This window comes from Solanum pennellii, chromosome 9 (assembly GCF_001406875.1).
Source record: "Solanum pennellii chromosome 9, SPENNV200".
NCBI classification, from domain to species: Eukaryota; Viridiplantae; Streptophyta; class Magnoliopsida; order Solanales; family Solanaceae; genus Solanum; species Solanum pennellii.
Window position 1 is genome coordinate 58597242 of NC_028645.1, and position 12808 is coordinate 58610049.

At 39.3% G+C, this 12808-nt stretch overlaps 1 protein-coding gene and 1 pseudogene across 1 annotated transcript; both read right to left on the reverse strand.

The window, feature by feature from the left end:
- Window positions 1-420: 420 nt before the first annotated feature.
- LOC114074049 (homeobox-leucine zipper protein HDG11-like) lies at window positions 421-1636 on the reverse strand. The gene is made up of 3 exons (XM_027911965.1): window positions 1625-1636; window positions 1422-1517; window positions 421-792 (listed from the first exon to the last, which is right to left on the reverse strand). The coding sequence occupies exons 1-3, from the start codon at window positions 1634-1636 to the stop codon at window positions 421-423; spliced, it is 480 nt and encodes a 159-aa protein (XP_027767766.1).
- A 1009-nt stretch (window positions 1637-2645) lies between these two features.
- LOC107030233 overlaps window positions 2646-12808 on the reverse strand; it is a 24730-nt pseudogene continuing 14567 nt past the window's right edge.

A 12808-nucleotide genomic window follows, 5' to 3' on the forward strand; every position in this document is an offset into this window, starting at 1 on the left:
TCAAGTGAATCTATTGTTGGATGTTTAATTCTTGAGCCTCTATGTGGTTCAGCCCTAAACCCAACAACTTGGCTAGCCTTTGGGATATCTGTGTTCTCAACATATAAGTCCATCCACACATGGATACAATATTACATATGCTACTCCATACTTGCAAAATCAGGAAGGCGTGACATTGTAACATGACAAAGAACAAAAACAATGATCATAGAAAACCAAACAGCTAAAATTGAAAAAAAAAACTAAACAAATAAGAAGTATTAAATAAGTGTATCATATAAAAGATAATTGCAGCAACACATATCTCACCGTCTTGAGATTTTTGAAGTCACAAAGAAGGGAACACATCATCCTTCAAAACCATCAATTGTGTTAGTTTTGTAATCTTCAAAACAAACAAACGACATGAAATTTTACGCATCACAAATTAGAGCAACTCAGTGCTTCTTTGATTTTTAAAATTGTGGCGCCCAAAACGGCATGAACAGAAGCCACTACTTCCATTTGTTGCTGCTTGGAATTTGGATTATTATTACCACAAATCAATATTTGAAAAGACACTGCCAAAACTGAACTATTTTGTGCATTTGCAGTGTTGTCCCTGTTCGAGTAGAGCTGACCATCGTGTGTTATGATGATACCAGAGGGCAAAATCAGAACTTTTGTTGCATCACCTCCAATGATAATTGAAGTGATTGTTTGTAACTCTACGGGTGTATTGACTAAAAATGCTCCCATTTCATCAGTGCTCGTCTCTTCAAGAACTAACATTTCCTTATGCATATTATAAGGCTATATACATTACAACAATTAAGAAATATCATGGTAAATACTATAAAAGAATAAGTGACGGATAAGTTATGTTGCTAAACAATAAATTAGTGAAGGTTATAAAACAATCTTGTTAGCTATAGGGCTATAGGTTATTTAACATAGATTAACAAGGGATTTCGTAGCTAATTCTTGTTCTTTTTCATAGTGAAATATATTTAGCATTATATATCATTTTACCTAAAATATAGTTAAATATAATTATTGAATCATGGAAAAAACAAGTGGAATTATTAATATATGAAATGAGACAAACAACTACTTGCTAGTAATGGCTAAGCTATGATAATGTGAAGAAGATTTTTAAATTATCAGTGTATATAGATTAAAGTTATCCTTTATTTTTTGTGTGTTTTAATTGTTAATTGACTACAAGTCAAAAGTGAAATTGGACGGTCCAAAATTCCTTTTGATTCAATAATTAAAGAATAAAAAGTCTAAATGATAAAAGATACACATTTTAAAATTTTGGTATTTTTGCATGTGAAAAAAGATAAATCCAATCATAAGTTTTATTTGATTCTTGAAAAATGTCATTATTACTTGATAATATAAGCATAAATAGCTAATTATAAATAAATAAATATGACAAACATATGAATAATTGTAATGTCGTTTCTGGGAACAGTTCCTGTTAGTACTCGACCTAACTCAATCACTTTATTTTCACTGGTCAAAATATCCCACTGAAAAGAAAAATCAAATGATAAACATTATCATAATTTAATTGACAAAAAAATAGTTTGTGGGATGAGTATTATCTTATATCATATATTTAAAACAATATATGTACGATTAATGCCATGACTAGCAAAATATGTAGATTATATAATATATAGGTGTGTGCAAAAACAAAATTGACTGATAAATCAAATTGACTGATATATATAGAAGAGTGGTCTTATCTTTGAGAAGGTAGAGGGGTTGGTTTGATAGATCCTCATTCAAGTAAAGTATATCCAAATTCTAATATGAAAAGCAAATACATAGGGATATAAAGGAGACAACATGTAGTACTAAAATATAAGAATAAAACATTTGTAAAGTAATATAATAATATTAATATGGAAACAAGTAAGGGTGTATTTTTGCTTTTTGGAAAATAATTTATGTTAGGAAATATATTTTCATTTTCAGATTTTGTTTAGGAAGTACTAAATTTTTTTTCTAGAAAAAATCTTCTAGTGAAGATGGATAAAAATGTTAACTAATCGGAGAGTATTCAATGATACTTTTACATGTTAAAGGTCATAATAACATCTGAGTGTCGTTAAAGCACTGATATAGTGTTAGAGTTGAGATTATTGCGAAGGAAAATGACTCTCCTCGGATAATGAGAGAAATTGTCATTTTTCCTGCTCCTTTGATTGGAAAATATTTTCTCTTTAAATTATTTTTTTGGCCAGTGAATGAATATCAAAAGATGATTAATTTTAAAAAAAATTTAAATCATACCAAACACACTCCTAAAGGAAATAGGAAAAGTTTGAAAAGGAGATGTTTCGAATTAGAAATGGAGAAAATTGTAAAAAAATGACTTTCGAAATAAAAAGAGTGATTATCTTCCGGGCCCACTTAAATAAAAAAATTCACAAGTCGAACATGGATAAAATACATATTTTATATCTATATATGTTTCTTTCGTGCCAAACATACCTTAAAGATAAAAAAACTTTTATAAGGTCCAAATTCAAACATAAAAACAAAGAAAGGGTATGGATTTGGAGCCCTTCAAGATTTTACTTTTTAATTAAAGTTGCCTTGAAGTGATGAAAAACTTCAACGCATTCTTTTCTCACCTTATAAATTGAAATTCAAAAAAGTAGTAAATTAATAGGGAAATACAAAATCGAACTTCCTTTGAAATCATGCCTAGTAGGGTATATTGAATCCATTGGAAAATTATTTTTTCACACATCCTTTGTAGTGTAACAATCCATCTTTTAGCTCCGTATGCTTCACGACCACACAAAAAAATTCTAAAGATAAAATTAACCTGATATTTTTCAATTACTTGAACATGTTCCACCCAAGTAACCTGCAAGAGTAAAAATAATCAAGAAATCAAAATAAAAATAATTAAATTTTTGGAAAAAACTGAGGAAAGCATGTTGGAAATTTGTGTTTTTTTAGCATTGGATTTCATAAGGAAAGAATTGATCAGGACTATATGGGGAGAAAAAATAATCCTCGCTCGTTTAGATTCAAACATCTAGGACATGAACAACATATTATGAGCCGGAGTTCAACATTGTTAAATGAAGACCAGCAACTCTGGTAGCATGTTAAAAGGATGGTTATTGAATCTAACTCAATCCTAAAATAAAACTTGTCAGGTTATGGGGATTTTCCAAGGCTATACATGGAAAGAAAGATCATTTTCTAAAACAATAGGGGTACACTTAAACAACCCCGTTCACGTCCCAAAGCTGATCATTTTGAGAGTAAATTAACAACATAACAAGGGGATCCAAAATTGGATAAACTGAGAATAAAGATAATTTTGTTATTTGTCACGACCCAAAACCGAGCCGCGACTGGCACCCACACTTACCCTCCTATGTGAGCGAACCAACCAATCTAAACCCTAACATTTCAATATAATATCAACAGAAAGTAATGCGGAAGACTTAAAAACCAATTCAATAACTTCTAAAATTCAACATCTATTATTCCCCAAAATCTGGAAGTCATCACCACAAGAACATCTATGATCAAATTACTAAACTAAGAGTATTCTAAGAAGCTAAAATAAACAAAAGCTAGTCCATGCCGGAACTTCAAGGCATCAAGACATGAGGAAGAAGATCCAGTCCAAGCTAGAAGCATTAGCTCACCCTGAAATCCGGTGTAATGAAGACTGGCTAGAGTTGCGGTTGAGTTGAAGACGACGGTACGTTTGCTGCACTCCACAAATAACAAAGAAAACAAATACAAGTAGGGGTCAGTACAAAACACGGGTACTGAGTAGATATCATCGGCCAACTCAAAATAGAAAACAGTATATATCAGATAATATCATAAATCAACTACAATACTCAACGTGTAGCAACAACAAGTTCTATAATCATTAATAAACACCGCCAAGTTCACACATGAGGACTCAAGCCTCAATACCATACTCTTTTGGGAATTAGGTTCATTAGATTGAGTATATTAACATCTTTCAAGATTCTTTATCTTTATTCCTCTTGTGTCGGTACGTGACACTCCGCTCCCCTACTACTATGTGTCGGTACGTGACACTCCGATCCCCTACTTCTACGTGTCGGTTCGTGACACCCGATCCCCTAATTCTACGTGTCGGTTCGTGACACCCGATCCCCTAATTCTACGTGTCGGTTCGTGACACCCGGTCCCCCTAATTCTACGTGTCGGTTCGTGACACCCGATCCCCTAATTTCATTCTATCAATTCATCAAACCTTCTTTATATCAAGGCATGTTCAACCCCATTACATTAGTTCATCAAGCCTTCTTTTATACTAAGGCATCATCAACCCCATAGGACAGTTTTTCATCAAGTAGAACCGAATCCCAACGAATGATGTAGTTTCCATCCCCATGGTATCTTTTTAACATAGACACATGAAATACCGGATGCACTCCGGACAGCCCTGGAGGCAAGGCTAACTCATAAGCCACCTCTCCTACTCGCTTAAGTACTTCAAAGGGACCAATATACCTTGGGCTTAGTTTACCCCTTTTACCAAACCGCATCACCACTTTCATGGGCGAAACCTTCAGCAAGACTTGTTCACCTTCCATGAACTCCAAGTCTCTAACCTTTCGATCTGCATATTCCATTTGCCTACTCTGAGCCGCTAAAAGTTTTTCTTGAATAGATTTCACCTTCTCTAATGAATCCCTCAAAAGGTCAGTACCCCAAGGTCTAACCTCAAATGCATCAAACCACCCAATGGGAGACCTACATCTCCTCCCATACAATGCTTCAAATGGGGCCATGTCAATACTTGAGTGATAGCTATTATTGTATGAAAACTCCGCTAAGGGTAAGAAGCTATCCCAATGGCCACCAAATTCTATCACACATGCACGAAGCATATCCTCCAACACTTGAATCGTTCGCTCAGACTGTCCATCGGTCTGAGGGTGAAATGCAGTACTAAGGTCCAACCTAGTACCTAATTCCGCATGCAATGTTCTCCAAAACTTAGAAGTAAACTGCGTACCTCTATCTGATATGATGGAGAGTGGAACTCCATGCAACCGAACAATTTCTGAGATATAGAGTTTGGCTAACTTTTCTGCATTGTAAGTCACCTTGACCGGAATGAAGTGAGCAGACTTAGTTAACCTATCCACAATTACCCAAATAGAATCAAACTTACCCAATGTCTTTGGAAGACCAACCACAAAGTCCATTGCAATCCTTTCCCACTTCCATTCGGGAATGGGCATTCTCTGAAGTGTTCCTCCGGGCCTCTGGTGTTCATACTTTACTTGTTGACAATTTGGACATTTGGCAACAAAATCAACAATGTCGCGCTTCATTCTACTCCACCAAAAGTGTTGCTTTAGGTCACGGTACATCTTGGTTGCACCAGGATGTATAGAATATCCGGAACTATGAGCCTCTGTAAGAATAGTGTGGATCAAATCATCAACACGGGGCACACATACCCTTCCCTTAATCCTCAAAACACCTTCCTCATCCAGTATTGCTTCTTTAGCCTCTCCTCGCAACACCATATCCCGAATTCGGCTTAGTTTCTCATCATCAAACTGTTTTCCCTTGATCTTGTCAAGAAAAGAAGATCTCGCCTCCACACTGGCCAAAAATCCTCCCTTCTCATTTACTTCCAACCTCATAAGGTCATTAGCCAGAGTCTGAACCTCTCTAGCCAATGGGCGTCTAGAAGCTTGTAAGTGAGCTAAACTACCCATGCTCCCTGCTTTTCTACTTAAGGCGTCTGCCACAACATTAGCCTTTCCTGGGTGATACAAGATGGTAACATCATAATCCTTCAGTAGTTCCATCCATCTCCTCTGTCTCAAATTTAAATCTTTCTGAGTAAAGACATACTGTAAACTACGATGATCCGTATAGACTTCACACTTAACCCCATATAGATAGTGTCTCCATTGCTTTAATGCAAACACTACCGCAGCCAACTCCAAATCGTGGGTCGGATAATTACGTTCATGCACCTTTAATTGCCTCGAAGCATACGCAATTACATTCTTCTCTTGCATTAGCACTGCACCCAAACCAGAATAGGATGCATCACAATACACAATGAAGTTCTTACCCTCTACTGGCAAGGTAAGGATAGGTGCGGTAGTCAGCAAGGTCTTGAGTTTCTGAAAGCTTTCCTCACATTCATCCGACCATACAAATGGAACATTCTGCTTAGTCAAGTTCGTCAATTGGGAAGCAATAGAAGAGAATCCCTTGACAAATCGACGGTAGTAACTGGCTAAACCAACAAAGCTTCTTATTTCTGACACATTAGTAGGTCTTACCCAATTCTTCACTACTTCGATCTTAGAAGGATCCACCATCACTCCATCCTTAGAAACCACGTGCCCCAAGAAGGACACTGAATCTAGCCAAAACTCACACTTGGAGAATTTGGCATAAAGCTTTTTCTCCCTCAACATTTCCAACACAATTCTCAAATGCTCCTCATGTTCCTTCTTACTCTTGGAGTATATCAGTATATCATCAATAAATACGATCACAAAGAGATCCAAATATGGCTTAAAAATCCCGTTCATCAAGCTCATGAAAGCAGCAGGGGCATTCGTTAGTCCAAAGGACATTACCAAGAATTCATAATGCCCATACCTGGTTCGAAAAGCAGTCTTTGGCACATCTGCTGCCCGTATTTTCAATTGATGATAACCAGACCTCAAGTCAATCTTAGAGAAGACACAAGCACCTTGTAACTGATCGAACAAATCATCAATGCGAGGAAGAGGATACCTGTTCTTAACAGTTACTTTATTCAGTTGCCGGTAATCTATGCACATCCGAAGACTCCCATCTTTCTTCTTCACAAACAAAACAGGAGCACCCCAAGGGGATGCACTCGGTCTAATAAAGCCTTTCCCTAACAATTCTTGAAGTTGGGCTTTTAATTCCCTTAACTCTGCTGGAGCCATTCTATAAGGGGGTATGGAAATGGGACGAGTACCCGGCTCCAAATCAATGCAAAAGTCAATATCCCTGTCCGGTGGCATACCAGGAAGGTCTGCAGGGAACACATCCAGAAACTCACGAACTACCGAAACCGACTCAATCGAAGGTACTTGGGTAGTATCATCCCTGAGGTGTGCCAAGAACGCTAAACACCCTTTACTAACCATTTTCTTAGCACGAAGAAAGGAGATGATACGAACTGGGGTGGAAGTGTAGTTACCCTCCCATACTAACGGATCTGTCCCAGGCTTGGCCAACGTTACAGTTTTAGCATTACAATCTAAGATTGCAAAATTCGGAGAAAGCCAAGTCATACCCAGAATTACATCGAAATCACCCATTTCTAAGATAACCAAGTCTACATGAGTATTGCTCCCCACAAAAGTCACCAGACAAGACCTATATACCTTTTCAACTATCACAGACTCACCCACCGGAGTAGAAACACGAATAGGCATGTCAAGCAATTCACAATGTAAATTAAGACCAGTAGCAAATGAGGAAGATACATATGAAAATGTGGAGCCAGGATCAAATAATACAGAAGCCATGCAATCACAAACCAAAAGATTACCTGTGATAACAGCATCTGATGTCTCCGCTTCAGACCGCCCAGGGAAAGCGTAACAATGGGCCCTATCACCTGTCTGCCCGTTGCCCCTACCATGTGGTGTTGTAGTAGCTCCAGTTTGTCCGTCACCCCGGCCGTTTTGGTGACCACCATTACCTCGGCCACCACGCCCTCCAGAATAACGGCCTCTTCCATGACCACCTCTACCTCTGACTGTTGGGGGTCTGTAACCTTGTTTTGGACAAAACCTCCTAATGTGTCCGATCTCTCCACATCCATAACACTCTCTGGACTCAAGCATAGGTCTCTGTGAGAACGACGAGGTCTGGGGATGACCTCCAGACTCAGAGAAGTGTTGACCGGTCTGCGGTGGACCCCCAACTACAGTCTGTAGTGAAGACTGAATTGGTCGGACTGAGTAACCTCCTGAACCCTGTCCTCTAGAGTAAGAACCATTAAACTCACCTCCCTTTCGAAACCTTTTAGATGTCGATGCCATGGTGAAGTCGTCTGGCTTCACTCCCTCCACCTCTATCACGAAATCTACCACTTCTTGGAAGGATTTCGCTGTAGCCGCTACCTGTAAGGCTGAAATCCGCAAATCTGACCTCAACCCTTTCACAAAACGGCGAATCCGCTCTTGTGAACTGAAGCAAAGCTGGGTGGCATACCTAGATAATGCACGAAACTTAGCCTCATACGCAGTGACCGTCATTCTGCCTTGCTCTAGGCTCAAGAACTCATCTCTCCTCCTATCCCTCAAAGTCCGGGGTATATACTTCTCCATAAACAAGCTAGAGAATGACGCCCAAGTCATAGGTGGTGCCTCTGTCGGTTGACACTCAACATGTGACCGCCACCACATTTTGGCGTTCCCTTGAAACTGATAAGTCACAAACTCAACACCAAACCGTTCTACTATACCCATCTTATGTAGTAACTCATGACAATCAACCAGAAAGTCGTAGGCATCCTCAGATTCAGCACCCTTGAAGACTGGAGGTTTCAATTTCAAGAACTTACTGAAAAGTTCATGCTGATCGCTTGTCATTATAGGCCCTGTAGTCAAACGAGGAAACGTGCCTATTTCCAATGGAGCATCCATGCGGGGAGCCGCAGCAGTTGCCTGTTGTACTTCCGGAACCTGAGGTGTTGGTGCAGAAAACACTGGAGGTGTCTGGCCTTGATCAGATAACCCACTAAGATAAGCCAGAACCTGATTGATCATCTCTGGGGTAGGTTGGGGTGGCAATCCCTCATTCTGTACTTGTTCATTCTCCCCTTCCTCACCCTCTATTACTACTTCCTCAGTCGGTGGAGGAGTCACCGCCCTAGTACCAGATGGGGCAGGTGCTTGTCCTCTTCCCCTAGAGGACGTCCTCCCACGACCTCTACCACGGCCTCTTGCCGTTGCTCTTCCTCGAGCTACAGCCCCAGCGGCTGGCTCAGACGCACCCTGTTCCGCCGGTGCTGATGTTGGCGTAGTCGTTGCTCTAGTTCTGACCATCTGCGAAAATAGAGTGAAGATGGTCAGATACCAATTTGTATCATCTAGATACCAATTGGATTCAAGTAATAGCACGAAAGAAAGAAAGAATGGAATTTTCCTAAAGTCCTATAGCCTCTCAAAGAAAAGTAAAGGCGTCCCCCTACCGTTCCTTAAGACTCTACTAGACTCGTTCTTGTGTGATGAGACCAACGAACCTAATGCTCTGATACCAAGTTTGTCACGACCCAAAACCGAGCCGCGACTGGCACCCACACTTACCCTCCTATGTGAGCGAACCAACCAATCTAAACCTTAACATTTCAATTTAATATCAACAGAAAGTAATGCGGAAGACTTAAACTCATTAATAAAAACCAATTCAATAACTTCTAAAATTCAACATCTATTATTCCCCAAAATCTGGAAGTCATCACCACAAGAACATCTATGATCAAATTACTAAACTAAGAGTATTCTAAGAAGCTAAAATAAACAAAAGCTAGTCCATGCCGGAACTTCAAGGCATCAAGACATGAGGAAGAAGATCCAGTCCAAGCTAGAAGCATTAGCTCACCCTGAAATCCGGTGTAATGAAGACTGGCTAGAGTTGCGGTTGAGTTGAAGACGACGGTACGTTTGCTGCACTCCACAAATAACAAAGAAAACAAATACAAGTAGGGGTCAGTACAAAACACGGGTACTGAGTAGATATCATCGGCCAACTCAAAATAGAAAACAGTATATATCAGATAATATCATAAATCAACTACAATACTCAACGTGTAGCAACAACAAGTTCTATAATCATTAATAAGCACCGCCAAGTTCACACATGAGGACTCAAGCCTCAATACCATACTCTTTTGGGAATTAGGTTCATTAGATTGAGTATATTAACATCTTTCAAGATTCTTTATCTTTATTCCTCTTGTGTCGGTACGTGACACTCCGCTCCCCTACTACTATGTGTCGGTACGTGACACTCCGATCCCCTAATTCTACGTGTCGGTTCGTGACACCCGATCCCCTAATTCTACGTGTCGGTTCGTGACACCCGATCCCCTAATTCTACGTGTCGGTTCGTGACACCCGGTCCCCCTAATTCTACGTGTCGGTTCGTGACACCCGATCCCCTAATTCTACGTGTCGGTTCGTGACACCCGGTCCCCTAATTCTACGTGTCGGTTCGTGACACCCGATCCCCTAATTCTACGTGTCGGTTCGTGACACCCGGTCCCCTAATTCTACGTGTCGGTTCGTGACACCCGATCCCCTAATTCTACGTGTCGGTTCGTGACACCCGGTCCCCTAATTCTACGTGTCGGTTCGTGACACCCGGTCCCCCTAATTCTACGTGTCGGTTCGTGACACCCGATCCCCTAATTCTACGTGTCGGTTCGTGACACCCGGTCCCCTAATTCTACGTGTCGGTTCGTGACACCCGGTCCCCCTAATTCTACGTGTCGGTTCGTGACACCCGATCCCCTAATTCTACGTGTCGGTTCGTGACACCCGATCCCCTAATTCTACGTGTCGGTTCGTGACACCCGATCCCCTAATTCTACGTGTCGGTTCGTGACACCCGATCCCCTAATTCTACGTGTCGGTTCGTGACACCCGATCCCCTAATTCTACGTGTCGGTTCGTGACACCCGATCCCCTAATTCTACGTGTCGGTTCGTGACACCCGATCCCCTAATTCTACGTGTCGGTTCGTGACACCCGATCCCCTAATTCTACGTGTCGGTTCGTGACACCCGATCCCCTAATTCTACGTGTCGGTTCGTGACACCCGGTCCCCTAATTCTACGTGTCGGTTCGTGACACCCGCTCCCCTAATTTCATTCTATTAATTCATCAATCCTTCTTTATACCAAGGCATCATCAACCCCATTACTTTAGTTCATCAAGCCTTCTTTTATACTAAGGCATCATCAATCTCATTAACAAAGTAGATTAGGGTTTTTCAAGATTTGGGATTCAATAGCTTCATCATGCTTATTTTATCACAATTATATAATCACATTCATACAAGCATACAATTAAGCATATAGAAGGGTTTACAATACTACCCAATACATATCATTCGCTATTAAGAGTTTACTACGAATAGCATAAACCATAACCTACCTCCACCGAAGATTCGTGATCAAGCAAGCAAATTCCCCAAATTCTTGTTGTCCTCTTCGTTTCTCTCTCTCTCTACTCGTTCTCCCTCTCTTTCTGTTCTTTTTCTTTTTCTTATTCAAACCCTCTTTCTTTTACCCTAATTAGCATATAATTAAGTATAAAGATGGCAATAATATCCCACTAATTAACTCAAGGTTACCTCTTTTAACCCCCAAGTAATTAGACTTATTAACATTAACCCACTAACTTTATAATTAAAGCAGGAATAGTCCAAAACGCCCCTTAAATTACTAACAGAAATCCGACCCAGCCTGGGATTTACGCAGTCTGTGACGGGCCGTCGTGCCTGCGACGGTCCGTCCTGCTGCTCCGTCACAGAGTTCAGAGACTAAATTTTTACCAAGAGTCTGTGACGGCCCGTCACGCCTGTGACGGTCCGTCCTGCCATTCCGTTACGAAGTTCAGAGAGTCGATTTCAGTACCCAAATTTCAGAATTCTAAGTGTTTTGGAACGAGACCCCCTCGACGGTCCGTCGTGCCCATGACGGTCCGTCGTGGGTTCCGTCGACTCAGACAGTTTTTCCAGAAATAAAATCTGCTGCTTAAAACGACTAAACAGGTCGTTACATTATTATATCATATTAGGAACAAAAAACATCATGAAATATGAGTCAGTACCAGTAACTTGTTTACCTATGTAACATACCCTACGGAAAATAATCTACATATAAATAGTGATATGTATGTCACCCGTTTGAGTTATTGAAAAAACCTCATGCACAAATACAAGATAAGATTATATATAATAGACCTCACTAATATGGACCGAGTGTATAGATGGAGCTTAATTCACATAGTTTTTCTTTTATATAAATAGTGATATAAAGAGACGAAATGATTCTTACCTTACTTTGGTCATTGCCCATATCTTGAATTGCACAACCAGAAGGGAACTTCCAAGAATAACAAGGTGCACCACTTTGAATCTCATTGAATATATGATACGAAACATCCACCATGATCCATGTAGTTGCATCAAGTTGTCTACAACAACACATGAAGAAAAACTCTCTAGCTTCAACTAGAGGATATAAAATATGCAAATTTTCATATATTTGTATTCAAGAACAAAAAAATAGATTATTTTAGTAGTCAATTTTAATATTGATTTAATTTTGAGGGAAACAAAATCTAAAAGATTGATTAATATTTTACCAATTGTATAGAGCCTCCCCAAGTGCCAGAATCAAGAACTTCAATAGTCCTAGATTTTGTGACTATAGTAGGAAACAAGTTCATCCAACCTACATGTACAAATCAATCATTTTTAAGTATATGATTAATTATTTAACAATAACAATGACAACTATGTCTCAATATAAGTACTCATTTTCATTGTCCATCATTCCATATAAATTCATCTTAATCAGTATTGTATGAAAGAAAATTAAGAAATAAAATGGTATCAGCCTATTAAGAAAATAGCCAATTTTTAAAATTCATGACAATGTGTTTGATTTCAAAAAATCATGATAGTATTTTAGATATCTCACTTGCTCAAGTTTTAAATCCATGATATTGGCATATATATATATATATATATATATATATATATATATATA